We start from the raw sequence: 25630 nt of genomic DNA on the forward strand, positions 1-25630 counted from the left end.
TGTACAGTCTCCTCACCAGTACCCCGTACAGTGACCTCACCAGTACCCCGTACAGTCTCCTCACCAGTACCCTGTACAGTCTCCTCACCAGTACCCTGTACAGTTACCTCACCAGTACCCTGTACAGTCTCCTCACCAGTACCCTGTACAGTCTCCTCACCAGTACCCTGTACAGTCTCCTCACCAGTACCCTGTACAGTCTCCTCACCAGTACCCTGTACAGTCTCCTCACCAGTACCCTGTACAGTCTCCTCACCAGTACCCTGTACAGTCTCCTCACCAGTACCCTGTACAGTCTCCTCACCAGTACCCTGTACAGTCTCCTCACCAGTACCCTGTACAGTCTCCTCACCAGTACCCTGTACAGTCTCCTCACCAGTACCCTGTACAGTCACCTCACCAGTACCCTGTACAGTCTCCTCACCAGTACCCTGTACAGTCTCCTCACCAGTACCCTGTACAGTCTCCTCACCAGTACCCTGTACAGTCACCTCACCAGTACCCTGTACAGTGACCTCACCAGTACCCCGTACAGTCTCCTCACCAGTACCCCGTACAGTCACCTCACCAGTACCCCGTACAGTCGCCTCACCAGTACCCTGTACAGTCTCCTCACCAGTACCCTGTACAGTCTCCTCACCTGTACCCTGTACAGTCTCCTCACCAGTACCCTGTACAGTCTCCTCACCAGTACCCTGTACAGTCTCCTCACCAGTACCCTGTACAGTCTCCTCACCAGTACCCTGTACAGTCTCCTCACCAGTACCCTGTACAGTCTCCTCACCAGTACCCTGTACAGTCTCCTCACCAGTACCCTGTACAGTCTCCTCACCAGTACCCCGTACAGTGACCTCACCAGTACCCTGTACAGTCTCCTCACCAGTACCCTGTACAGTCTCCTCACCAGTACCCTGTACAGTCTCCTCACCAGTACCCTGTACAGTCTCCTCACCAGTACCCCGTACAGTCCCCTCACCAGTACCCTGTACAGTCTCCTCACCAGTACCCTGTACAGTCTCCTCACCAGTACCCCGTACAGTGACCTCACCAGTACCCTGTACAGTCTCCTCACCAGTACCCTGTACAGTCTCCTCACCAGTACCCTGTACAGTCTCCTCACCAGTACCCCGTACAGTCTCCTCACCATTACCCTGTACAGTCTCCACACCAGTACCCCGTACAGTCACCTCACCAGTACCCCGTACAGTCTCCTCACCAGTACCCTGTACAGTCTCCTCACCAGTACCCTGTACAGTCTCCTCACCAGTACCCTGTACAGTCTCCTCACCAGTACCCTGTACAGTCTCCTCACCAGTACCCTGTACAGTCTCCACACCAGTACCCTGTACAGTCTCCTCACCAGTACCCTGTACAGTCTCCTCACCAGTACCCTGTACAGTCTCCTCACCAGTACCCTGTACAGTCGCCTCACCAGTACCCTGTACAGTCTCCTCACCAGTACCCTGTACAGTCTCCTCACCAGTACCCTGTACAGTCTCCTCACCAGTACCCTATACAGTCTCCTCACCAGTACCCTGTACAGTCTCCTCACCAGTACCCTGTACAGTCTCCTCACCAGTACCCTGTACAGTCACCTCACCAGTACCCCGTACAGTCTCCTCACCAGTACCCTGTACAGTCTCCTCACCAGTACCCTGTACAGTCTCCTCACCAGTACCCCGTACAGTCTCCTCACCAGTACCCCGTACAGTCTCCTCACCAGTACCCTGTACAGTCTCCTCACCAGTACCCCGTACAGTCTCCTCACCAGTACCCCGTACAGTCTCCTCACCAGTACCCTGTACAGTCTCCTCACCAGTACCCCGTACAGTCGCCTCACCAGTACCCTGTACAGTCTCCTCACCAGTACCCCGTACAGTCTCCTCACCAGTACCCCGTACAGTCTCCTCACCAGTACCCTGTACAGTCTCCTCACCAGTACCCCGTACAGTCTCCTCACCAGTACCCTGTACAGTCACCTCACCAGTACCCTGTACAGTCTCCTCACCAGTACCCCGTACAGTCTCCTCACCAGTACCCTGTACAGTCTCCTCACCAGTACCCCGTACAGTCTCCTCACCAGTACCCTGTACAGTCTCCTCACCAGTACCCCGTACAGTCTCCTCACCAGTACCCCGTACAGTCTCCTCACCAGTACCCTGTACAGTCTCCTCACCAGTACCCTGTACAGTCTCCTCACCAGTACCCCGTACAGTCTCCTCACCAGTACCCTGTACAGTCACCTCACCTGTACCCTGTACAGTCTCCTCACCAGTACCCTATACAGTCTCCTCACCAGTACCCCGTACAGTCTCCTCACCAGTACCCTATACAGTCTCCTCACCAGTACCCTGTACAGTCTCCTCACCAGTACCCTGTACAGTGACCTCACCAGTACCCTGTACAGTCTCCTCACCAGTACCCTATACAGTCACCTCACCAGTACCCTGTACAGTCTCCTCACCAGTACCCTGTACAGTCTCCTCACCAGTACCCTGTACAGTCTCCTCACCAGTACCCTATACAGTCACCTCACCAGTACCCTGTACAGTCTCACCAGTACCCCGTACAGTCTCCTCACCAGTACCCTATACAGTCTCCTCACCAGTACCCTATACAGTCTCCTCACCAGTACCCTGTACAGTCTCCTCACCAGTACCCTGTACAGTCTCCTCACCAGTACCCTGTACAGTCGCCTCACCAGTACCCTGTACAGTCGCCTCACCAGTACCCCGTACAGTCTCCTCACCAGTACCCCGTACAGTGACCTCACCAGTACCCTTTACAGTCACCTCACCAGTACCCCGTACAGTCTCCTCACCAGTACCCCGTACAGTCTCCTCACCAGTACCCTTTACAGTCACCTCACCAGTACCCCGTACAGTCGCCTCACCAGTACCCCGTACAGTCTCCTCACCAGTACCCTGTACAGTCTCCTCACCAGTACCCTGTACAGTCTCCTCACCAGTACCCTGTACAGTCTCCTCACCAGTACCCCGTACAGTCTCCTCACCAGTACCCCGTACAGTGACCTCACCAGTACCCCGTACAGTCGCCTCACCAGTACCCCGTACAGTGACCTCACCAGTACCCTGTACAGTCTCCTCACCAGTACCCTGTACAGTCTCCTCACCAGTACCCCGTACAGTCTCCTCACCAGTACCCCGTACAGTGACCTCACCAGTACCCCGTACAGTGACCTCACCAGTACCCTGTACAGTCTCCTCACCAGTACCCTGTACAGTTTCCTCACCAGTACCCTGTACAGTGACCTCCAGTACCCTGTACAGTCTCCTCACCAGTACCCTGTACAGTCACCTCACCAGTACCCTGTACAGTCTCCTCACCAGTACCCTGTACAGTCTCCTCACCAGTACCCTGTACAGTCTCCTCACCAGTACCCTGTACAGTCTCCTCACCAGTACCCTGTACAGTGACCTCACCAGTACCCTGTACAGTCTCCTCACCAGTACCCCGTACAGTCTCCTCACCAGTACCCCGTACAGTCTCCTCACCAGTACCCTGTACAGTCTCCTCACCAGTACCCTGTACAGTGACCTCACCAGTACCCTGTACAGTCTCCTCACCAGTACCCCGTACAGTCTCCTCACCAGTACCCTGTACAGTGACCTCACCAGTACCCTGTACAGTCTCCTCACCAGTACCCTGTACAGTGACCTCACCAGTACCCTGTACAGTCTCCTCACCAGTACCCTGTACAGTCTCCTCACCAGTACCCTGTACAGTGACCTCACCAGTACCCTGTACAGTCTCCTCACCAGTACCCTGTACAGTCTCCTCACCAGTACCCCGTACAGTCTCCTCACCAGTACCCTGTACAGTCTCCTCACCAGTACCCTGTACAGTCTCCTCACCAGTACCCCGTACAGTCTCCTCACCAGTACCCTGTACAGTCTCCTCACCAGTACCCCGTACAGTCTCCTCACCAGTACCCTGTACAGTCTCCTCACCAGTACCCTGTACAGTCTCCTCACCAGTACCCCGTACAGTCTCCTCACCAGTACCCCGTACAGTCTCCTCACCAGTACCCCGTACAGTCTCCTCACCAGTACCCCGTACAGTCACCTCACCAGTACCCTGTACAGTCTCCTCACCAGTACCCTGTACAGTCTCCTCACCAGTCCCCTGTACAGTCTCCTCACCAGTACCCCGTACAGTCTCCTCACCAGTACCCTGTACAGTCTCCTCACCAGTACCCTGTACAGTCTCCTCACCAGTACCCCGTACAGTCTCCTCACCAGTACCCCGTACAGTCTCCTCACCAGTACCCCGTACAGTCTCCTCACCAGTACCCCGTACAGTGACCTCACCAGTACCCCGTACAGTCACCTCACCAGTACCCCGTACAGTCGCCTCACCAGTACCCCGTACAGTCTCCTCACCAGTACCCTGTACAGTCTCCTCACCAGTACCCTGTACAGTCTCCTCACCAGTACCCTGTACAGTCTCCTCACCAGTACCCTGTACAGTCTCCTCACCAGTACCCTGTACAGTCTCCTCACCAGTACCCTGTACAGTCTCCTCACCAGTACCCTGTACAGTCTCCTCACCAGTACCCTGTACAGTCTCCTCACCAGTACCCTGTACAGTCTCCTCACCAGTACCCCGTACAGTGCCCTCACCAGTACCCCGTACAGTCTCCTCGCCAGTACCCCGTACAGTCTCCTCACGAATACCCTGTACAGTCTCCTCACCAGTACCCTGTACAGTCACCTCACCAGTACCCTGTACAGTCTCCTCACCAGTACCCTGTACAGTCACCTCACCAGTACCCTGTACAGTCTCCTCACCAGTACCCTGTACAGTCTCCTCACCAGTACCCTGTACAGTCACCTCACCAGTACCCTGTACAGTCTCCTCACCAGTACCCTGTACAGTCTCCTCACCAGTACCCTGTACAGTCTCCTCACCAGTACCCTGTACAGTCTCCTCACCAGTACCCTGTACAGTCTCCTCACCAGTACCCTGTACAGTCTCCTCACCAGTACCCTGTACAGTCGCCTCACCAGTACCCTGTACAGTCTCCTCACCAGTACCCTGTACAGTCACCTCACCAGTACCCTGTACAGTCGCCTCACCAGTACCCTGTACAGTCTCCTCACCAGTACCTCGTACAGTCTCCTCACCAGTACCCCGTACAGTCTCCTCACCAGTACCCCGTACAGTCACCTCACCACTACCCCGTACAGTCTCCTCACCAGTACCCCGTACAGTCTCCTCACCAGTACCCTGTACAGTCTCCTCACCAGTACCCCGTACAGTCTCCTCACCAGTACCCTGTACAGTCTCCTCACCAGTACCCTGTACAGTCACCTCACCAGTACCCTGTACAGTCACCTCACCAGTACCCTGTACAGTCACCTCACCAGTACCCTGTACAGTCACCTCACCAGTACCCTGTACAGTCTCCTCACCAGTACCCTGTACAGTCCTCACCAGTACCGTGCACAGTCTCCTCACCAGTACCCTGTACAGTCTCCTCACCAGTACCCTGTACAGTCTCCTCACCAGTACCCTGTACAGTCTCCTCACCAGTACCCTGTACAGTCTCCTCACCAGTACCCTGTACAGTCTCCTCACCAGTACCCTGTACAGTCCTCACCAGTACCGTGCACAGTCTCCTCACCAGTACCCTGTACGGTCTCCTCACCAGTACCCTGTACAGTCTCCTCACCAGTACCCTGTACAGTCTCCTCACCAGTACCCCGTACAGTCTCCTCACCAGTACCCTGTACAGTGACCTCACCAGTACCCTGTACAGTCTCCTCACCAGTACCCCGTACAGTCTCCTCACCAGTACCCTGTACAGTGACCTCACCAGTACCCTGTACAGTCTCCTCACCAGTACCCTGTACAGTTGCAGCATAACCTCCCCGCTCTAACATACAATCCCTCCAGCAATGAAGGTCACATTCCCTTTCCTTTCTTTCTTTAATTACTTTATTTTCAAAACTTTCAAAAATAAATAAAATCAACAAGAACACATAAGCTCAGACATCTGTGAAGATAAAATGAGCGAAAAAAAGGACATAACATTAGAGAGATGCCTGTTGTACAGAGTGCTCAAAATTGCTAAGCATTAATTCTCAATTGAAGACTGTGAAAGATTAGCTGGGGGGAAATTGTTCATCTGCCCCCAGCCTCATCTAGGTAGGCAAGAAATGGATCCCAGATAGCTGAAATGTTTTAATTGAATTGGTTCTCAAGAACCTGAGTCTCTCCATCTGTCAGCCGTCCATCACCGGAGAGAAGGGGGAGAGGGTGATTTCCGTTCCCTCAGGATGAGTCTTTAGCGACAGTCATCCCAGGCATCAGAGTCTGTTGTATGGTGCAGGGAAGCGTAGAGTGGATTGTGAACATCCAAAGATGGCGAGACCAGCTTCCAAGGGGAAGGATCTTTTATAGGCCTTTGAGTACCAGTCAAATATTTCCGATCAAAATCCAGTCGGTGAAGAGCAAAACCTTCCATTGACCAACATTGTCCTCCATCTGCCAGGCCCTCGGCCACTCGATTAACCGATGTAAATCTCTCTGCACAATATCCTTTTACTCCCAGTTTTGTGTCACCAGGAAACTTAGATACGTTACACTCGGTCCCCTCTTCCAGATCATTAATGTCTATCGCCAACAGTTGTGGGCCCTTCACCGACCCCTGTGACACACCCCTCACCTCTGATTGCCAACCAGAGAAACATCCATGTCTCACAACTCTCTGCTTTCTATTGGTTAACTAATCCTCTATCCAGGCTAATACATCACCCCCAACTCCATGCATCCTTGTTTTATGGATAAGTCTTTCATGTGGCACCTTATTGAACACCTTCTGGAAATCCAAGTAAATGATGTCATCTGTTTCCCTCTGTCCACTGCGCCCATTATATCCTCAAAGAACTCCAGTAAGTTTGTCAAACCGACCTGCCTTTGCTGAATCCTTGCTGCTCTGCCTGATGGGTCCATTTCTTGCTATTTCTTCTGTAATGATAGCTTCAAGCATTTTCCCAACTATATGCGTTAAATTAACTGGCCTATAGTTACCTGCTTTTAGCCTACATCCTTTTCTGAACAGTGACGTGATGTTCACCTTATTCCAATCCACCGGGACCTGCCCAGAATCTGGAGAATTTTGGTAAATTATTACCAGATTCTTTGCCATTTCTTTCAGTACCCTGGGACACATTCCACCAGGACCAGGGGACTTATTTATCTTCAGGCCCACAAGTTTGCTCAGCTCTACGTCTTGTGTTGAGCTCCTCACCTCCTATCACATTCATAACATCTCTCTTTGGCATGTTAGTTGTGTTCTCCACCATGAAGACTGACACAGAATAGTCATTCAAAGCCTCGGCCATTTTCTCATTACCCAATATCAATTTCCCCTTCTCGTCCATCAAGGGACCTACGTTCACTTTGTCTATCTGCTTCTGCTTTATATCATTATAAAAACTTATACTATCCATTTTTATATTTTGTGCTAGTTTATTTTCATAATCTGTCTTCCCTTTCTTTATTGCTTATTTAGTGGTTCTTTGTTGCTTTTTTAAGTTTTCCCGATCTTTGAGTTTCCCACTACTCTTGGTGACTTTGCACACACGAGCTTTTAGTTTGATGCCTTCCTTTATTTCCTTAGTTATCCATGGCAGGCTCTCTCCACCCTTACTGTCCTTGATTTTAACTGGAATATACTTTTGTTAAGCACCGTGACAAATCTGTTTGGAAGTCGTCCACTGTTCGTCAACCACCCCACCTGTGTTCCCAGTCCATCCTGTACAACTTCTCCCTCCTCCCTCCCTCGTTTAGGCTTAATACACTGGTTTTAGATGAAACTATTGCACCCTCCATTTGTATGAGAAACTCACCCATAGCTTGATCACTCTTCCCAAAACGATCCTTAACTACAAATTGCTAATTTTACCTTTCTCACTGCACAAGACCAGATCCAAGACAGCACGTTCCCTTGTAGGTTCAGTAACATGTTGTTCAAGACAGCTATCACATATTATTCTGTGAAATCCTCCTCAGGACTGCCTGGACCAACTTGATTCACCCAGTTAAACTACCCCACGATAACTGCTCGTGCCTCAGATATTTCCCCGTTTATTGCCCGTGTCACTGTGATGTAATTGTTCAGTGGCCGATAGACAACTCCCACCAGTGATTTTTCCCTTTACGATTCCTAATCGCTACCCAGATGGATTCAACATTCTGCTCCTTAGATCTTGTATTGTCTCTCATTATCGCCCTGATCGCATCCTTAATTAAGAGCGTTACCCCACCTCCCTTACCTTCCTGCCTATCCTTCCGTGTTACCTGATATCCTCGGATATTAAATTCCCAATCCTCTCCACCCTGCAACCATGTTTCTGTAATGACCATTAAACCACACCCCTTTATACTGACTGGTGCCACGACTCACTGACCTTGTTACGAGTACTCTGGGCATTCAGGTAAAGTGTCCTTACAATCCAGTAACCTTTGCATCTTTTCCACTTGTCTATTCTGCCCTTACTTTTCTCTTTTTTAACTTTTGATTATCTTTATCTTTGCTTTTCTCTTTTACTTTCTCCATACTTCTCCGATCTGTTGGACCTACCCCCCTGCTATTTAGTTTAAAGCCGAACCCGCAGTCTCAGGTATGTGATTCACCAGGATCCGGGTCCCATCCTGGTTCAGGTGGAGCCGATCCCAATAGAACAGCTCCCTCCTTCCCCAGTACTGGTGCCAGTTTCCCATGAATTCAAACCCACTTCGCCACACCAATGGTGCAGCCGATCCCAATAGAACACCTCCCTCCTTCCCCAGTACTGGTGCCAGTTTCCCGTGAATTCAAACCCACTTCCCCCACACCAATGGTGGAGCCGCACACTGAGCTCTCTGAATCTTCTTAACCCTGGGCCAATTTGCAGGTGAATCCAGAGAAGACCAATGTTTGGCTCTGCTTTATAATTTAGTCCCTTGCTTCTCAAATTCCCTCAGCAGAACCTCTTTCCTCATTCTATCTACGTTGTTGGTACCCACATGGACCATGACAAATGGATCTTTCCCTCCCACTGCAACTTCCTCACGACAGATAAGATGCCCCAAACCCAGGCACCATGAAAGCAACAGAACGTTTGGGATGTTCTATCCTCACAACAGCGAACTTTTGTCTAGTTCCCTGACTATACTATCCCCATCACCACTACATTTCTCTTCTCTCCCCCCTCTTGAATGCCCCCTGTACCACTGTGCCACAGGTAGGTTGCTCATCCTTCCTACTGCCCCCACTCTCACCCACACAGGGAGCAAGAATCTCAGACCTGATGGAGAAGCTCAAGGGCTGAGGCTCCTCCATCACCGTCTCTTGGATCCCACTACCCGCCTCACTCGCAGTCACACCCTCTTGCCCCTGACTCAGACCGAATTTGTGGCAGATAATCTAATGGGTGTGCCTACCTCCGGCACAGAGAATCCAGGGAACCCTCCCCTCCCTGATGTACCTCCTGAAACAGAGAATCCAGGGAACCCTCCCCTCCCTGATGTACCTCCTGAAACAGAGAATCCAGGGAACCCTCCCCTCCCTGATGTACCTCCTGAAACAGAGAATCCAGGGAACCCTCCCCTCCCTGATGTACCTCCTGAAACAGAGAATCCAGGGAACCCTCCCCTCCCTGATGTACCTCCTGAAACAGAGAATCCAGGGAACCCTCCCCTCCCTGATGTACCTCCTGAAACAGAGAATCCAGGGAACCCTCCCCTCCCTGATGTACCTCCTGAAACAGAGAATCCAGGGAACCCTCCCCTCCCTGATGTACCTCCTGAAACAGAGAATCCAGGGAACCCTCCCCTCCCTGATGTACCTCCTGATACAGAGAATCCAGGGAACCCTCCCCTCCCTGATGTACCTCCTGATACAGAGAATCCAGGGAACCCTCCCCTCCCTGATGTACCTCCGGCACAGAGAATCCAGGGAACCCTCCCCTCCCTGATGTACCTCCTGAAACAGAGAATCCAGGGAACCCTCCCCTCCCTGATGTACCTCCTGAAACAGAGAATCCAGGGAACCCTCCCCTCCCTGATGTACTTCCGGCACAGAGAATCCAGGGAACCCTCCCCTCCCTGATGTACCTCCTGAAACAGAGAATCCAGGGAACCCTCCCCTCCCTGATGTACCTCCTGAAACAGAGAATCCAGGGATCCCTCCCCTCCCTGATGTGCCTCCTGAAACAGAGAATCCAGGGAACCCTCCCCTCCCTGATGTACCTCCTGAAACAGAGAATCCAGGGAACCCTCCCCTCCCTGATGTACCTCCTGAAACAGAGAATCCAGGGAACCCTCCCCTCCCTGATGTACCTCCTGAAACAGAGAATCCAGGGAACCCTCCCCTCCCTGATGTACCTCCTGAAACAGAGAATCCAGGGAACCCTCCCCTCCCTGATGTACCTCCGGCACAGAGAATCCAGGGAACCCTCCCCTCCTTGATGTACCTCCTGAAACAGAGAATCCAGGGAACCCTCCCCTCCCTGATGTACCTCCTGAAACAGAGAATCCAGGGAACCCTCCCCTCCCTGATGTACCTCCGGCACAGAGAATCCAGGGAACTCTCCCCTCCCTGATGTACCTTCTGAAACAGAGAATCCAGGGAACCCTCCCCTCCCTGATGTACCTCCTGAAACAGAGAATCCAGGGAACCCTCCCCTCCCTGATGTACCTCCTGAAACAGAGAATCCAGGGAACCCTCCCCTCCCTGATGTACCTCCGGCACAGAGAATCCAGGGAACCCTCCCCTCCCTGATGTACCTCCGGCACAGAGAATCCAGGGAACCCTCCCCTCCCTGATGTACCTCCTGATACAGAGAATCCAGGGAACCCTCCCCTCCCTGATGTACCTCCTGAAACAGAGAATCCAGGGAACCCTCCCCTCCCTGATGTACCTCCTGAAACAGAGAATCCAGGGAACCCTCCCCTCCCTGATGTACCTCCGGCACAGAGAATCCAGGGAACCCTCCCCTCCCTGATGTACCTCCTGAAACAGAGAATCCAGGGAACCCTCCCCTCCCTGATGTACCTCCGGCACAGAGAATCTGGGTAACCCTCCCCTCCCTGATGTGCCTCCTGAAACAGAGAATCCAGGGAACCCTCCCCTCCCTGATGTACCTCCGGCACAGAGAATCCAGGGAACCCTCCCCTCCCTGATGTACCTCCTGAAACAGAGAATCTGGGTAACCCTCCCCTCCCTGATGTGCCTCCTGAAACAGAGAATCCAGGGAACCCTCCCCTCCCTGATGTACCTCCTGAAACAGAGAATCCAGGGAACCCTCCCCTCCCTGATGTACCTCCGGCACAGAGAATCCAGGGAACCCTCCCCTCCCTGATGTACCTCCTGAAACAGAGAATCCAGGGAACCCTCCCCTCCCTGATGTACCTCCTGAAACAGAGAATCCAGGGAACCCTCCCCTCCCTGATGTACCTCCTGAAACAGAGAATCCAGGGAACCCTCCCCTCCCTGATGTACCTCCTGAAACAGAGAATCCAGGGAACCCTCCCCTCCCTGATGTACCTCCGGCACAGAGAATCCAGGGAACCCTCCCCTCCCTGATGTACCTCCTGAAACAGAGAATCCAGGGAACCCTCCCCTCCCTGATGTACCTCCTGAAACAGAGAATCCAGGGAACTCCCCCCTCCCTGATGTACCTCCGGCACAGAGAATCCAGGGAACCCTCCCCTCCCTGATGTACCTCCTGAAACAGAGAATCCAGGGAACCCTCCCCTCCCTGATGTACCTCCTGAAACAGAGAATCCAGGGAACCCTCCCCTCCCTGATGTACCTCCTGAAACAGAGAATCCAGGGAACCCTCCCCTCCCTGATGTACCTCCTGAAACAGAGAATCCAGGGAACCCTCCCCTCCCTGATGTACCTCCGGCACAGAGAATCCAGGGAACCCTCCCCTCCCTGATGTACCTCCTGAAACAGAGAATCTGGGTAACCCTCCCCTCCCTGATGTACCTCCTGAAACAGAGAATCCAGGGAACACTCCCCTCCCTGATGTACCTCCTGAAACAGAGAATCCAGGGAACCCTCCCCTCCCTGATGTACCTCCTGAAACAGAGAATCCAGGGAACCCTCCCCTCCCTGATGTACTTCCTGAAACAGAGAATCCAGGGAACCCTCCCCTCCCTGATGTACCTCCGGCACAGAGAATCCAGGGAACCCTCCCCTCCCTGATGTACCTCCTGAAACAGAGAATCCAGGGAGCCCTCCCCTCCCTGATGTACCTCCTGAAACAGAGAATCCAAGGAACCCTCCCTTCCCTGATGTGCCGCAGTGTTTGAAGCTCAGATTCCAGGTCATCAACTTTGAGCCTGAGTTCCTCGAGCCGCCGACACTCGCTGCAGATGTGGTCACCAGGACCCACAATGGGGCCCACCAGCTCCCACATCATGCAGCTACAGCACATCGCCCGATCCTGCATCATCCCTACTTTATTTAATTAGTTGTAGTTTGGTGACTTTTTATTCATCCCCTCCAAAACCTCTACCAGCTGATCAACTGTTCCTCCTCACCGAAGCCTCTTGAGGCAAAATCGGTGAACTCTGCTCCGTCCACCAGTAAACTACACTGCGAAGCAACTATCAGTCCCGCCTTGTTCTTCCTGCGACAATCCCATCACTATTCTCATCATTGGTTGTCTTTCTGTCTTTGATAAAACACGCTCAGTGCCTCTGTTACCGTGGGTGCTGGTGAACTGCTTATGCATGGCCGCTCAGAACAAGGCAAAGGCCAGAAAAATATTCCTTTGCTGCCCCTGTAAGGTGAGCAAACACAAGTTATAGAAGCAGTCGTGTCTGTGATTTAAAATAGAACAAAAGAATGCTACAGGCCAAACCAGCCAAACCTCTTTCTCTCACTCTCACACTCTCCCCAACAACACGCAGAGTTGGACCGGAGTCTGTATGTGTTTATTGGACTTCCCCATCACATTCAATCTCTGCTGTTCCACTTCAACCACTCCTGTGACAGTGAGTTCCACATTCCCTTCACTACATTTCAAGCAGAGATGCGTTCTCCACCCACACCCAATCCAATCCACCACTAATCTTAAATTCCGGCATCTGATCCTCCCTGACGTCATATCCAGAAAAACATTCACAGCCTGTCCAGTCTTTCCCCTCAGTTCCATCCTCTCAGTTATGGGATAATTATCAACTTTCTCCCAGGTTCTGTGCCCCTTGTTACAGTCTCCCCTTTCTCCGTGTGTGTCAGTGAGAGAGAGCTGGGAAGTGGGAAATCTCAGCAGCTTGTAATAACTTGGCTCAAATTCCTGCGGTCAGGATGCAGTCAGTCAATTGAGATCTGTGTTTGATTTATTTCAGGAGAACGCTCATCGGAAGAGGAGGTAGGACATGGTCTTTACTGAAACACTGTGGATTTGTAAAATAGTTCAAATATCACTGATGTTCAGTTTATAACCGGCTGTGTAATATTTACAGGATCAGTGATGACGCCAAGTTCCTGTCAGTGACACATGGCACCCTACCTATTGAAAAATTCGATCACCCCTTGTTGTTGAACACAACCTTGAGAGAAATGTCTGATACAATTAAGCGAGGTAAACATTTACAGTTTCCTTTCTCCTTGTTGGTGAACAATTTTAAGTGCTACTTGCTCGCAAAGACTGTCTGTAACTCTGGGTGAAGGTACCACTGTCACATGGTCAGCTGGAGATGTCCGACCCCTGAACACACCAACACTGGGACACACTACACCCAATACATACGACTGTTAGATTACCCACTGAATCCTGAACCAATTCACACTGTATAAACACGCCAAGACATCACCAGGTAATAAAAGCTGGCGTCTGCCAGGTGACTGGGATTTTCAGAAAAATACATACGAGCCCTTCAGAGAAGGAAATCTGCGTCACTCGGCCTGTCTGAACCGTCCGTGACCACAGACCCTGATTGACTCAGGTCTGCCCCCTGCTGGACTCACGAGTCTCACTATTATCAAACCCCCACATGGAAGTGTTGTCAGACTGAGCCCGGACACACCAACCAGCATTGACATTGGTCCAGATTTCATCTCGGGAGAAGCTCACACATCATAGCCGGACTGGCAAAGCTCCCTCACACACATACACAGACCGACTGGCAGATTGTGGCCAAATCCTCAACAAAGCTTCTAAGTACCTCATGACCTGCTCATCTCCTCCCTACCTCCTTCCATTTATTCCAAGGTCTATTGCCCTCCCTAATCAGATTCCTTCTTCTTTAGACCTTTGTGTTTTCCACCTATCACATCGCAGTTTCTCACATCGTTCCCTATCATCCCCCTCTCCCCTCCACCTACCTTCTCCCTCGCCTGGACTCTCCTGGTGAGTCTTTCAGCTTTTGCTCGTCCCCCTCCCTCAGCTCCTTATTCTGCATCCTGTTGCCTTCCTCTCCAGTCCGGGTGAAGGGTCTCAGCCCGAAGTGTTCATTTCCCTCCGTAAACCGTGCGTGACTTGAGTTTGGCGTTTTGTGTGTGTGGCCGGCAAGATTCCGGTTGTGAGTGAACCCAGTGACTGAGACTCCAGAGCCACCAGGATAGAGAGTTCCAAAGATTCACACCCCTCTGCGAGAAGAAAGTTCTCCTCTTCTCCATCCTGAATGACATTTCCCTTATTCAGAGTCGGTGAGGCCTGGTTCCAGACTCCTCGGCCAAGGGAAACATTCTCCCTGCATCCAGCCCGTCGAGTCTTGTTAGAAATTTATACCTTTCCATGGAATTCCTCAACACAGCCAGGCTCCAGGGTGAGATTCCTCAGGAGGATGATCTGGGAAGGGGTTTGGCAGAAGTTTATTCACAGGGACAACAACACACAGTTGTGGCCAGTAAACTGTGAACCTTCTGTGGTTGTTCACTGAGGCTCCAGTTACAGCTTTCGTTCACTTTATTTCTCCTCTCCCCACAAATCTGACCGCACGGAGATTTGATCATTTCAGAAGCCAGCACCTCCCTACACTGAATCCCCAGTGTTTCTGCGGCTGTCAGATCCTCGTTCCCTCCCCTCGGGTGGATCTTTTATCGAGTTGAGAAACAGGACATTCAGTGAAAAGCTGCAGCAACACCCTCACATCCTCTGTCGATATCTCATTCCAGTCATTGAGATATAAACATGGAATCAGGCCCTTCAGCCCATCTTGTCCATACTATAATTATAGATAATGAGAAGGATAAATAACATTATCAATGATCAAAAATGTTTCGGTGATGCTGTAGTGATCTAGATAAACACCTCCACTGTTCACTATACCACCAATTTTACTGTCATCTGCAAATTCACTCACCATGGTATCTATATTCTCCTCCAAATTGTTGTAACTATGGACAGTGGAACTTGATCCGATCCCCATGGTAACACCCTGGTCCCAGTGTCCCAGTCTGGAAAACACCTCTCCATCAACACCCGGTCTCTCCTACCGCCAGACAAATCTTACATCCAATTGGATAGCTCACCGTGAATCCCGCGTGATCAAACCTTCTCTGTGAGCCTTCCTCATGGAACCTTGTCAAAGTTCATGTGGACAATGTCCATCACCCTATCCTCAGCGATCCTTTCCTTTCTGTCCCCCATCAAAGAAAAATTAATTAAATTTGTGAGTCACTATTTCCCGGGTATAAACAGTGTTGACTATCCTGAGTCAGTCCCTGCCTTTCCAAATGCTGGTGAATCTGTCTCTCAGTGTCCATTCCAGTAATTGTCCCACCACTGATGTTAGGCTCAGTGGCCTGGAGTTCCCTGGCTTGACCTTCCCATCCTTCTGAACTCCGGACAACACCTGAGACACCCTCCTGTCTTCCAGCAGCTCACCTGGGGTGAAACGTGAAGCAAATTTATCCTCCAGGGCCCTGGAATTGGTTCCCCAGTCTGGAGGTATCAGACAGAGCAGATCACGGTCTGGGGCTCATCCACCTCTAATACCTCCAGCACCTTCGCTTTTGCACTGTGATATGTTCCGGGACATTACTGTTCGTTTTCCTTAATTCCTCAGCTTCCGTGACCCTCTCCCTGGGAAATATTCATTTAAAACCTCCCCCCTCTCCTTTATCGATGACCACATTGACCCTCAGGGTGACCTGTTCGAGTCAGGGTGTCATACATTTGACCCAATGACCATGCTGACTGTGTTGCCCAGTGAGCTGGTGATATCTGCCCACATTCGGTCCAAAACCCAATAAAACTGTTCAATCCATGTGCGATCCACTGTAGATTCTTTTCAACGTTGCTTATTTCCAGCAGCTCATTCCAAATATGCACCACCCTGTGTGTGAAGAAAAGTTCCTGATGTCCCTTTTAAATCCATCGCCTCTGATCATAAACCTTTGCACTCCTGTTCTTCACACTCCCTCCCTGGGGAAAATCCCTAATGTGGAGGGGGATGGGGACCGGAGTGACAGGGCTGAGGATGGGGAAAATCCCTCATGTGGAGGGGATGGGAACCGGAGTGACAGGGCTGAGGAAGGGGCAGTTGATACACAAGATGATGCATTGTGTAGTGGGACTGTGAGGAAGAACAGACAGATGATGGGGCAGAATTGCAGTCGCTGGGATGAGCTGCAGTGAAACGGGGCAAAATCAGAAAGAGTGACCGATACAGGACTGAAGGTGAATGCACTAGGGACAGAGAATAAGGTAAATAATCTTGTAGCATAGTTAGAGACGTGTGACATCATGGGCATCACTGAATCATGGCTGAAAGCAGATCATAGTTGGGAGCTGAACATCCAAGGATACACATTGCATCGAAAGGACCGGCAGGTAGGCAGAGTGGGTGTGGTGGCTCTGTTGGTAAAAATTGAAATCAAATCCTCAGAAAGAGGTGACACGGGATTGGAAGGTTTGGATTCTTGTGGGTCGAGCTAAGAGACTGCAAAGGTGAAAGGACCCTGTTGGGAGTTAGACACATTCCTCCGAACAGTAGCCTGGATATGGGATATACATTACAATGGGAGATAAACAGGTCCTGTAATACGGGCAACGTTCTGATAACTGTGGGGGATTTCAATATGTAACTGTATTGGGAAAATCTGGTTGAGGTGGAGCCTAAGAAATGGAATTTGGAGGACGTCTATGAGATGCATTTTAGAGCAGCTTGTGCTCGAGCATACAAGGAGATCGGGTATTCTGCATTGAGTGTTGTGTAATGAACCAAATTTGATTGGGGAGCTTAAGGTAAAGGAACCTTTAGTAGATAGTGATCATCACATGAGAGAATTCATCCTGCAGATGGAAGGAGACACCTTCAGGGATGATTCAAAGTTCAAAGTAATTTATTATGAAAGTACATATGTCACCATATACAATGATGAGATTCATTTTCTTGCGGGCATACTCAGTAAATCCCATAACCATAATAGAAGCAATGAAAGACTGCATTAACAGGGAGGACAACCAGTGACAACAAACACAAAGAAGCAACAAAAAAGAAATAATACGATAAATATCAAGAACCTGGGAAGAGGAGTCCTTGACAGTGAATCCATCGATTGTGGGAACGGTTCAGTGACGGGGCAAGTGAAATGGAGTGAAGTTATTCCCTCTGGTTCAAGAGCCTGATGGTTGAGGGGTAATAACTGTTCCTGAACCCAGTGGTGTGAGTCCTGAGGCTCCTGTACCTTCTTCCTAATGGCAGCAGTGAGAAGAGAGCATGGCCTGGGTGGTGGGGGTCCCTGATGATGGGTGCTGATTTGTGTTGGATGGCAGCAGATTAGCAATGGCTGGAGTTTCTGGTGGCAATTCGGAAGATACATTCCAAATATGAAGAAGAATTCTAAAGGGAGAATGAGGCAAACACACCTGAAGTAAAAGCAAGAGGGCATAGAATACAGCAAAGAATTAGTGATAAGTTAGAGCATTGAAAACTTTTAACGCCAACAGAAAGCAACTGGAAAAAGGAAAGAGAAGCGAAAAGATGAAATATGGAAGTTACCTGGCAAATAATATAAAAGAGGATATGAAAAGATTTTCAGATACATAAAGAGTAAAAGAGAGGTGATGGTCTATGATAATGCCGGGTGTATGATAATGCATTGTGGTGAAAGGAACAATAGTGCAGACTGTTATCCAAATGGGGAGAAAATTCAAACACCAGAGGCACAGAGGGATTTAGTGGTCCTCATGCAAGACTCCCCGAAGGTTAATTTACGGGTGGAGTCTGTGGTAAAGATGGCAAATGCAATGTTGGTGTAACTCTCACTTCGGCTAGCGGCTTAATATTGGGGGTGACAGTCCTCAGCCCGGCCAAACTTAAGAAATCTCACTTGTGTGGATACTGCGTGATGTGTCCCTGTTACAAATCAGTACCCCGCAATAACAGACAGTACAGAATATGTGATTAAATGATCGAGCTTTATAATTCATAATAATTGCTCCTATCTCAGAAAGGATGTGTTGTCCTTGGAGAGAGTTCAGAGAAGGTTCACGAGGATGATTCCAGTAGTTAAAGGGTTAACACACGGGGAGTGTTTGTCAGCTTTGGGCCTGTACTCACTGGAATTTAGGAGGATGTGGGGGATCTCGTGAAACCTACCGAATGTTGAAAGTACTCGATAGGGTGGATGTGGAGAGGATGTTTCCTATGGTGGGAGTGTCCAGAACTCGAGGGCACAGCCTCATAATTGAGGGGTGACCCTTTCGAACAGAGGTGAGGAGGAATTTTTTTAGTCAGAGTGTAGTGAATCTGTGGAATATTCTGCCACAGAGAGCTGTGGAGGACAAGACCGTGGGTATATTTAAAGTGAAAATTGATCGTTTTATGATTGGTCAGTGTATGGAGAGAGGGCAGATGTAGTGGGTTTGAGTGGAATCTGGGACAGGCCATGATTGAACAGCGGAGCAGACTCGATGGGCTGAATGGCCTAATTCTGCTCCTATATCTCTAGTCTATTCATTATTCATTATCTTGCATACCCATTCTCTGGGAAATACACTGAGGACCTCTCCCATCTCCTGTGACTCCAGGTGGAGTGGCACGGTAGTGTAGTGGTTAGCACAACGTTTCACAGTACAGGTGACAAGGGTTCAATTCCCACTGCTGCCCGCACGAAGTTTGTACCTTCTCCCCGGGACCGTGTGGGTTTCCTCCGTGTGCTCCGGTTTCCTCCCACAGTCCAGAGATGTACCGGTTGGTCGGTCATTGTAAATTGTCCCGTGATGCGTCTGGGATTAAATCAGGGGATTGCTGTGTGGTGTGGATCGAAGGGCTGGAAGGGCCGATTCCCCTCTGTGTCTATTAAACTGATCCTTAATGAAAAACCCTGCATCCGGACAGAGAGTGGAGTGTGTGGGTGATGAGGGGCCGTGTGGGAGGGGGTTTGTGGGAAGGGGGACAAAGATCCCTTATAAATCATTCCCCTCTCACCTTCAGTTTACACCCTCTGGTTTTAGACACCTTATTCTGGAAAAAGACACATTATCTATCCCCCTATGATTTTATATACTTTGACCAGGGGTCACCCCTACGCTCCAGGGAAATAGCCCCAGCTTATCCACTCTCTTATTTTAAGCCAAGCCCTCCAGTCCTGGTAACATCCTCCTGAAACTTCCTGTCCAGTGTGATGACATCCGTCCCATAGTCCGGGAACCAGGAATGCCACAGTACTCCGAGTGTGGTCTACCCTCGATGTCAACGGCCTTGGTGAAGTCCATGTGGACAATGTCTACCACCCTGTCCTGGACAATCCTCCATCACCTCTTCAAACAACTCAATCAAATTTGTGAGACGTGATTCCCCGAGCACAACGTCATCCTTGTCTTTCCAAATGTTGCTCGATCCTGTTCTCAGAAACTTCCCAACCACTGACGTTAGGCTCAGTGTCCTGGAGTTCCCTGGAGTGATCTTCCAGCCCCATTAACGAAACGCACAACCTCAGACACCTTCCAGTAATCTGGGACATCAGCTGTGGCTGAATGCAAAGCAAATGTATCTCCCAGGGTCCCCATAAATGAATCCCCTATCCTTTTTTTTGTGACTTATATTTTACTGAAGTTCATCGAACAAACATTTCCATCAGATGTATTTCAGACATTATTATATAATCATATATGTCACAAAATCTCCACAATTTATCTGAGGTATACATTTATAGAAAAGAGTGGAGAGAAAAAACAAGCAAAAGGAAAGAACCATGTACAAGTTGGGAGTGATCCTTTTACAACAGATTCATTGATTTGTGGGAATAAAATCAGGCCTATGAGGCATTATGTAGTTAAACCATTTTCCCCAGAATGAATCAAATTGTTCCAGCTGTTATCTTCTCCATTTTGTAAATATCCATTGTAATTTCCATCTATGCATTTAAAGTTGGGCTCTCCTGTGATAACTAATTGCTAGTAAGAGTCTTTTTACCAGCCACAAACAGTATATTCATTAAATATTTATCTCCTTTCAAACATTCTTGAGGTTTATATCCAAAATATATGGTCATACTCTCTCAGGGTATTTCACAGTTAAAGATGTCTTGTAGGGCATTGTGTATCTCCCTCCAATAATTTTTGATAACAGGACAGTCCCAAAAAATATGATAATGATGAATCCCCTATCCTAATGAGGGTCTGAGGGGGATGGGATTATAGAAAGGGGCAAAAGGACCCTCATTAGTTCCCCCTCACACACAGTTCACCCACAGGCTTTCCAACCCTCCCCCACCTGGTGCGGGTTCCATCTGCAGTTCATCTCTCCCCGAATTGTTCCCATCATCAGCTCAGACACCCCGACCCTCCCCCGAAACTTCATCCATCTTCCTCTCACCATTTTGTCACTGAGTCTGTCTTCATCTATCATTCACTTCACAATGTCTCCCAACTCCAGCCCACATCCCCACCCCCTCCCCGACCTGGGGCAACATACTCATCATCCCTCACCCCCTCCTCATTACACATTCACCTCAGACTCCTTATCATCCCTCACCACTCTCCTCAGTCCACAGTCACCTCAGACACCTCATCATCCCTCACCCCCTCCTCATTACACAATCACCTCAGGCTCGTCTCATCATCCCTCACCCCTCCACAGTCCACAGTCACCTCAGACTCCTCATCATCCCTCACCCATTCCTCCGTCCACAGTCACCTCAGACTCGTCTCATCATCCCTCACCCCGCCTCAGTCCACAGTCACCTCAGACTCATCTCATCATCCCTCACCCCTCTTCAGTCCACAGTCACCTCAAACTCCTCATCATCCCTCACCACTCCTCAGTCCACAGTCACCTCAGACTCATCTCATCATCCCTTACCCCTCCTCAGTCCACAGTCACCTCAGACTCCTCATCATCCCTCACCACTCCTCAGTCCACAGTCACCTCAGACTCATCTCATCATCCCTCACCCCTCCTCAGTCCACAGTCACCTCAGACTCCTCATCATCCCTCACCACTCCTCAGTCCACAGTCACCTCAGACTCATCTCATCATCCCTCACCCCTCCTCGGTCCACAGTCACCTCAGACTCGACTCATCATCCCTCACCCCTCCTCGGTCCACAGTCACCTCAGACTCGTCTCATCATCCCTCACCCCTCCTCGGTCCACAGTCACCTCAGACTCATCTCATCATCCCTCACCCCTCCACAGTCCACAGTCACCTCAGACTCGTCTCAACATCCCTCACCCCTCCTCAGTCCAGTCACCTCAGACTCATCATCATCCCTCACCCCTCCTCAGTCCACAGTCACCTCAGACTTGTCTCATCATCCCTCACCCCTCCTCAGTCCACAGTCACCTCAGACTCGTCTCATCATCCCTCACCCCTCCTCAGTCCACATTCACTTCAGACTCCTCATCATCCCTCATCCCTCCTCAGTCCAGTCACCTCAGTCTCCTCATCATCCCTCATCCCTCCTCAGTCCACAGTCACCTCAGACTCCTCATCATCCCTCACCCCTCCTCAGTCCACAGTCACCTCAGACTCCTCATCATCCCTCACCCCTCCTCAGTCCACAGTCACCTCAGACTCGTCTCATCATCCCTCACCACTCCTCAGTCCACAGTCACCTCAGACTCCTCATCATCCCTCACCCCTCCTCAGTCCACAGTCACCTCAGACTCCTCATCATCCCTCACCCCTCCGCAGTCTACAGTCACCTCAGACTCCACATCATACCTCACCCCTCCGCAGTCCACAGTCACCTCAGACTCCTCAACATCCCTCAACCCTCCTCAGCCCACAGTCACCTCAGACTCATCTCATCATCCCTCACCCCACATCAGTCCACATTCACTTCAGACTCCTCATCATCCCTCAACCCTCCTCAGTCCACAGTCACCTCACTCGTCTCATCATCCCTCACCCCTCCTCAGTCCACAGTCACCTCAGACTCGTCTCATCATCCCTCACCCGCCTCAGTCCACAGTCACCTCAGACTCGTCTCTTCATCCCTCACCCCTCCTCAGTCCACAGTCACCTCAGACTCGTCTCATCATCCCTCACCCCTCCTGAGTCCACAGTCACCTCAGACTCGTCTCATCATCCCTCACCCCTCCTCAGTCCACAGTCACCTCAGACTCGTCTCATCATCCCTCACCCCTCCTCAGTCCACAGTCACCTCAGACTCGTCTCATCATCCCTCACCCCTCCGCAGTCCACAGTCACCTCAGACTCCTCAACATCCCTCACCCCTCCTCAGTCCACATTCACTTCAGACTCCTCATCATCCCTCACCCCTCCGCAGTCCACAGTCACCTCAGACTCCACATCATACCTCACCCCTCCGCAGTCCACAGTCACCTCAGACTCCTCAACATCCCTCACCCCTCCTCAGCCCACAGTCACCTCAGACTTGTCTCATCATCCCTCACCCCTCCTCAGTCCACAGTCACCTCAGACTCGTCTCATCATCCCTCACACCTCCTCCATCCATAGTCACCTCAGACTCCTCATCATCCCTCAACCCTCCGCAGTCTACAGTCACCTCAGACTCCTCATCATCCCTCACCCCTCCTCAGTCCACAGTCACCTCAGACTCATCATCCCTCACCCCTCCGCAGTCCACAGTCACCTCAGACTACTCAACATCCCTCACTCCTCCTCAGTCCACAGTCACCTCAGACTCATCTCATCATCCCTCACCCCACATCAGTCCACATTCACTTCAGACTCCTCATCATCCCTCACCCCTCCGCAGTCCACAGTCACCTCAGACTCCACATCATACCTCACCCCTCCGCAGTCCACAGTCACCTCAGACTCCTCAACATCCCTCACCCCTCCTCAGCCCACAGTCACCTCAGACTCTTCTCATCATCCCTCACCCCTCCTCAGTCCACAGTCACCTCAGACTCCTCATCATCCCTCACCCCTCCACAGTCCACAGTCACCTCAGACTCGTTTCATCATCCCTCACCCCTCCTCAGTCCACATTCACTTCAGACTCCTCATCATCCCTCATCCCTCCTCAGTCCAGTCACCTCAGTCTCCTCATCATCCCTCATCCCTCCTCAGTCCACAGTCACCTCAGACTCCTCATCATCCCTCACCCCTCCTCAGTCCACAGTCACCTCAGACTCCTCATCATCCCTCACCCCTCCTCAGTCCACAGTCACCTCAGACTCGTCTCATCATCCCTCACCACTCCTCAGTCCACAGTCACCTCAGACTCCTCATCATCCCTCACCCCTCCTCAGTCCACAGTCACCTCAGACTCCTCATCATCCCTCACCCCTCCGCAGTCTACAGTCACCTCAGACTCCACATCATACCTCACCCCTCCGCAGTCCACAGTCACCTCAGACTCCTCAACATCCCTCAACCCTCCTCAGCCCAGTCACCTCAGACTCATCTCATCATCCCTCACCCCTCCTCAGTCCACAGTCACCTCAGACTCCTCATCATCCCTCCTCAGTCCACAGTCACCTCAGAGTCGTCTCATCATCCCTCACCCCTCCTCAGTCCACAGTCACCTCAGACTCCTCATCATCCCTCAACCCTCCTCAGTCCACAGTCACCTCACTCGTCTCATCATCCCTCACCCCTCCTCAGTCCACAGTCACCTCAGACTCGTCTCATCATCCCTCACCCGCCTCAGTCCACAGTCACCTCAGACTCGTCTCTTCATCCCTCACCCCTCCTGAGTCCACAGTCACCTCAGACTCGTCTCATCATCCCTCACCCCTCCTCAGTCCACAGTCACCTCAGACTCGTCTCATCATCCCTCACCCCTCCTCAGTCCACAGTCACCTCAGACTCGTCTCATCATCCCTCACCCGCCTCAGTCCACAATCACCTCAGACTCGTCTCTTCATCACTCACCACTCCTCAGTCCACAGTCACCTGAGACTCCTCATCATCCCTCACCCCTCCTCAGTCCACAGACTCATCATCATCCCTCACCCCTCCTCAGTCGACAGTCACCTCAGACTCGTCTCATCATCCCTCACCCCTCCTCAGTCGACAGTCACCTCAGACTCGTCTCATCATCCCTCACCCCTCCTCAGTCCACAGTCACCTGAGACTCCTCATCATCCCTCATCCCTCCTCAGTCCACAGTCACCTCAGACTCCTCATCATCCCTCATCCCTCCTCAGTCCAGTCACCTCAAACTCATCATCATCCCTCACCCCTCCTCAATCCACAGTTACCTCAGACTTGTCTCATCATCCCTCACCCCTCCTCAGTCCACAGTCACCTCAGACTCGTCTCATCATCCCTCACCACTCCTGTCCACAGTCACCTCAGACTCCTCATCATCCCTCAACCCTCCGCAGTCTACAGTCACCTCAGACTCCTCATCATCCCTCACCCCTCCTCAGTCCACAGTCACCTCAGACTCATCTCATCATCCCTCACCCCTCCTCAGCCCACAGTCACCTCAGACTCCTCAACATCCCTCAACCCTCCTCAGCCCACAGTCACCTCAGACTCATCTCATCATCCCTCACCCCTCCTCAGTCCACAGTCACCTCAGACTCATCTCATCATCCCTCACCCCTCCTCAGTCCACAGTCACCTCAGACTCCTCAACATCCCTCAACCCTCCTCAGGCCACAGTCACCTCAGACTCGTCTCATCATCCCTCACCCTCCTCAGTCCACAGTCACCTCAGACTCATCTCAACATCCCTCACCCCTCCTCAGTCCACAGTCACCTCAGACTCGTCATCATCCCTCACCCCTCCTCAGTCCACAGTCACCTCAGACTCCTCATCATCCCTCACCCCTCCTCAGTCCACAGTCACCTCAGACTCCTCATCATCCCTCACAGTCCACAGTCACCTCAGACTCCTCATCATCCCTCACCCCTCCTCAGTCCACAGTCACCTCAGACTCCACATCATACCTCACCCCTCCTCAGTCCACAGTCACCTCAGGCTCATCATCCCTCACCCTCCTCAGTCCACAGTCACCTCAGACTCCTCATCATCCCTCATCCCTCCTCAGTCCAGTCACCTCAGTCTCCTCATCATCCCTCATCCCTCCTCAGTCCACAGTCACCTCAGACTCCTCATCATCCCTCACCCCTCCTCAGTCCACAGTCACCTCAGACTCGTCTCATCATCCCTCACCCCTCCTCAGTCCACAGTCACCTCAGACTCGTCTCATCATTCCTCACCCCTCCTCAGTCCACAGTCACCTCAGACTCGTCTCATCATCCC

At 51.2% G+C, this 25630-nt stretch overlaps 1 protein-coding gene across 2 annotated transcripts in view; it reads left to right on the top strand.

Annotated features, from left to right (window-relative positions):
* The window catches only part of LOC132390253 (zinc-binding protein A33-like), a 61084-nt gene that overhangs the window by 26870 nt on the left and 8584 nt on the right, over positions 1-25630 (top strand). For both annotated transcript variants that reach the window (XM_059962862.1, XM_059962861.1), the window contains exons 4-5: positions 13372-13394; positions 13489-13607. In XM_059962862.1, the coding sequence (XP_059818845.1) occupies positions 13372-13394; positions 13489-13607 (142 nt within the window). The remainder of the gene's footprint in view (positions 1-13371; positions 13395-13488; positions 13608-25630) is intronic.

Source organism: Hypanus sabinus, unplaced genomic scaffold (assembly GCF_030144855.1).
Source record: "Hypanus sabinus isolate sHypSab1 unplaced genomic scaffold, sHypSab1.hap1 scaffold_820, whole genome shotgun sequence".
Taxonomy (NCBI): Eukaryota; Metazoa; Chordata; class Chondrichthyes; order Myliobatiformes; family Dasyatidae; genus Hypanus; species Hypanus sabinus.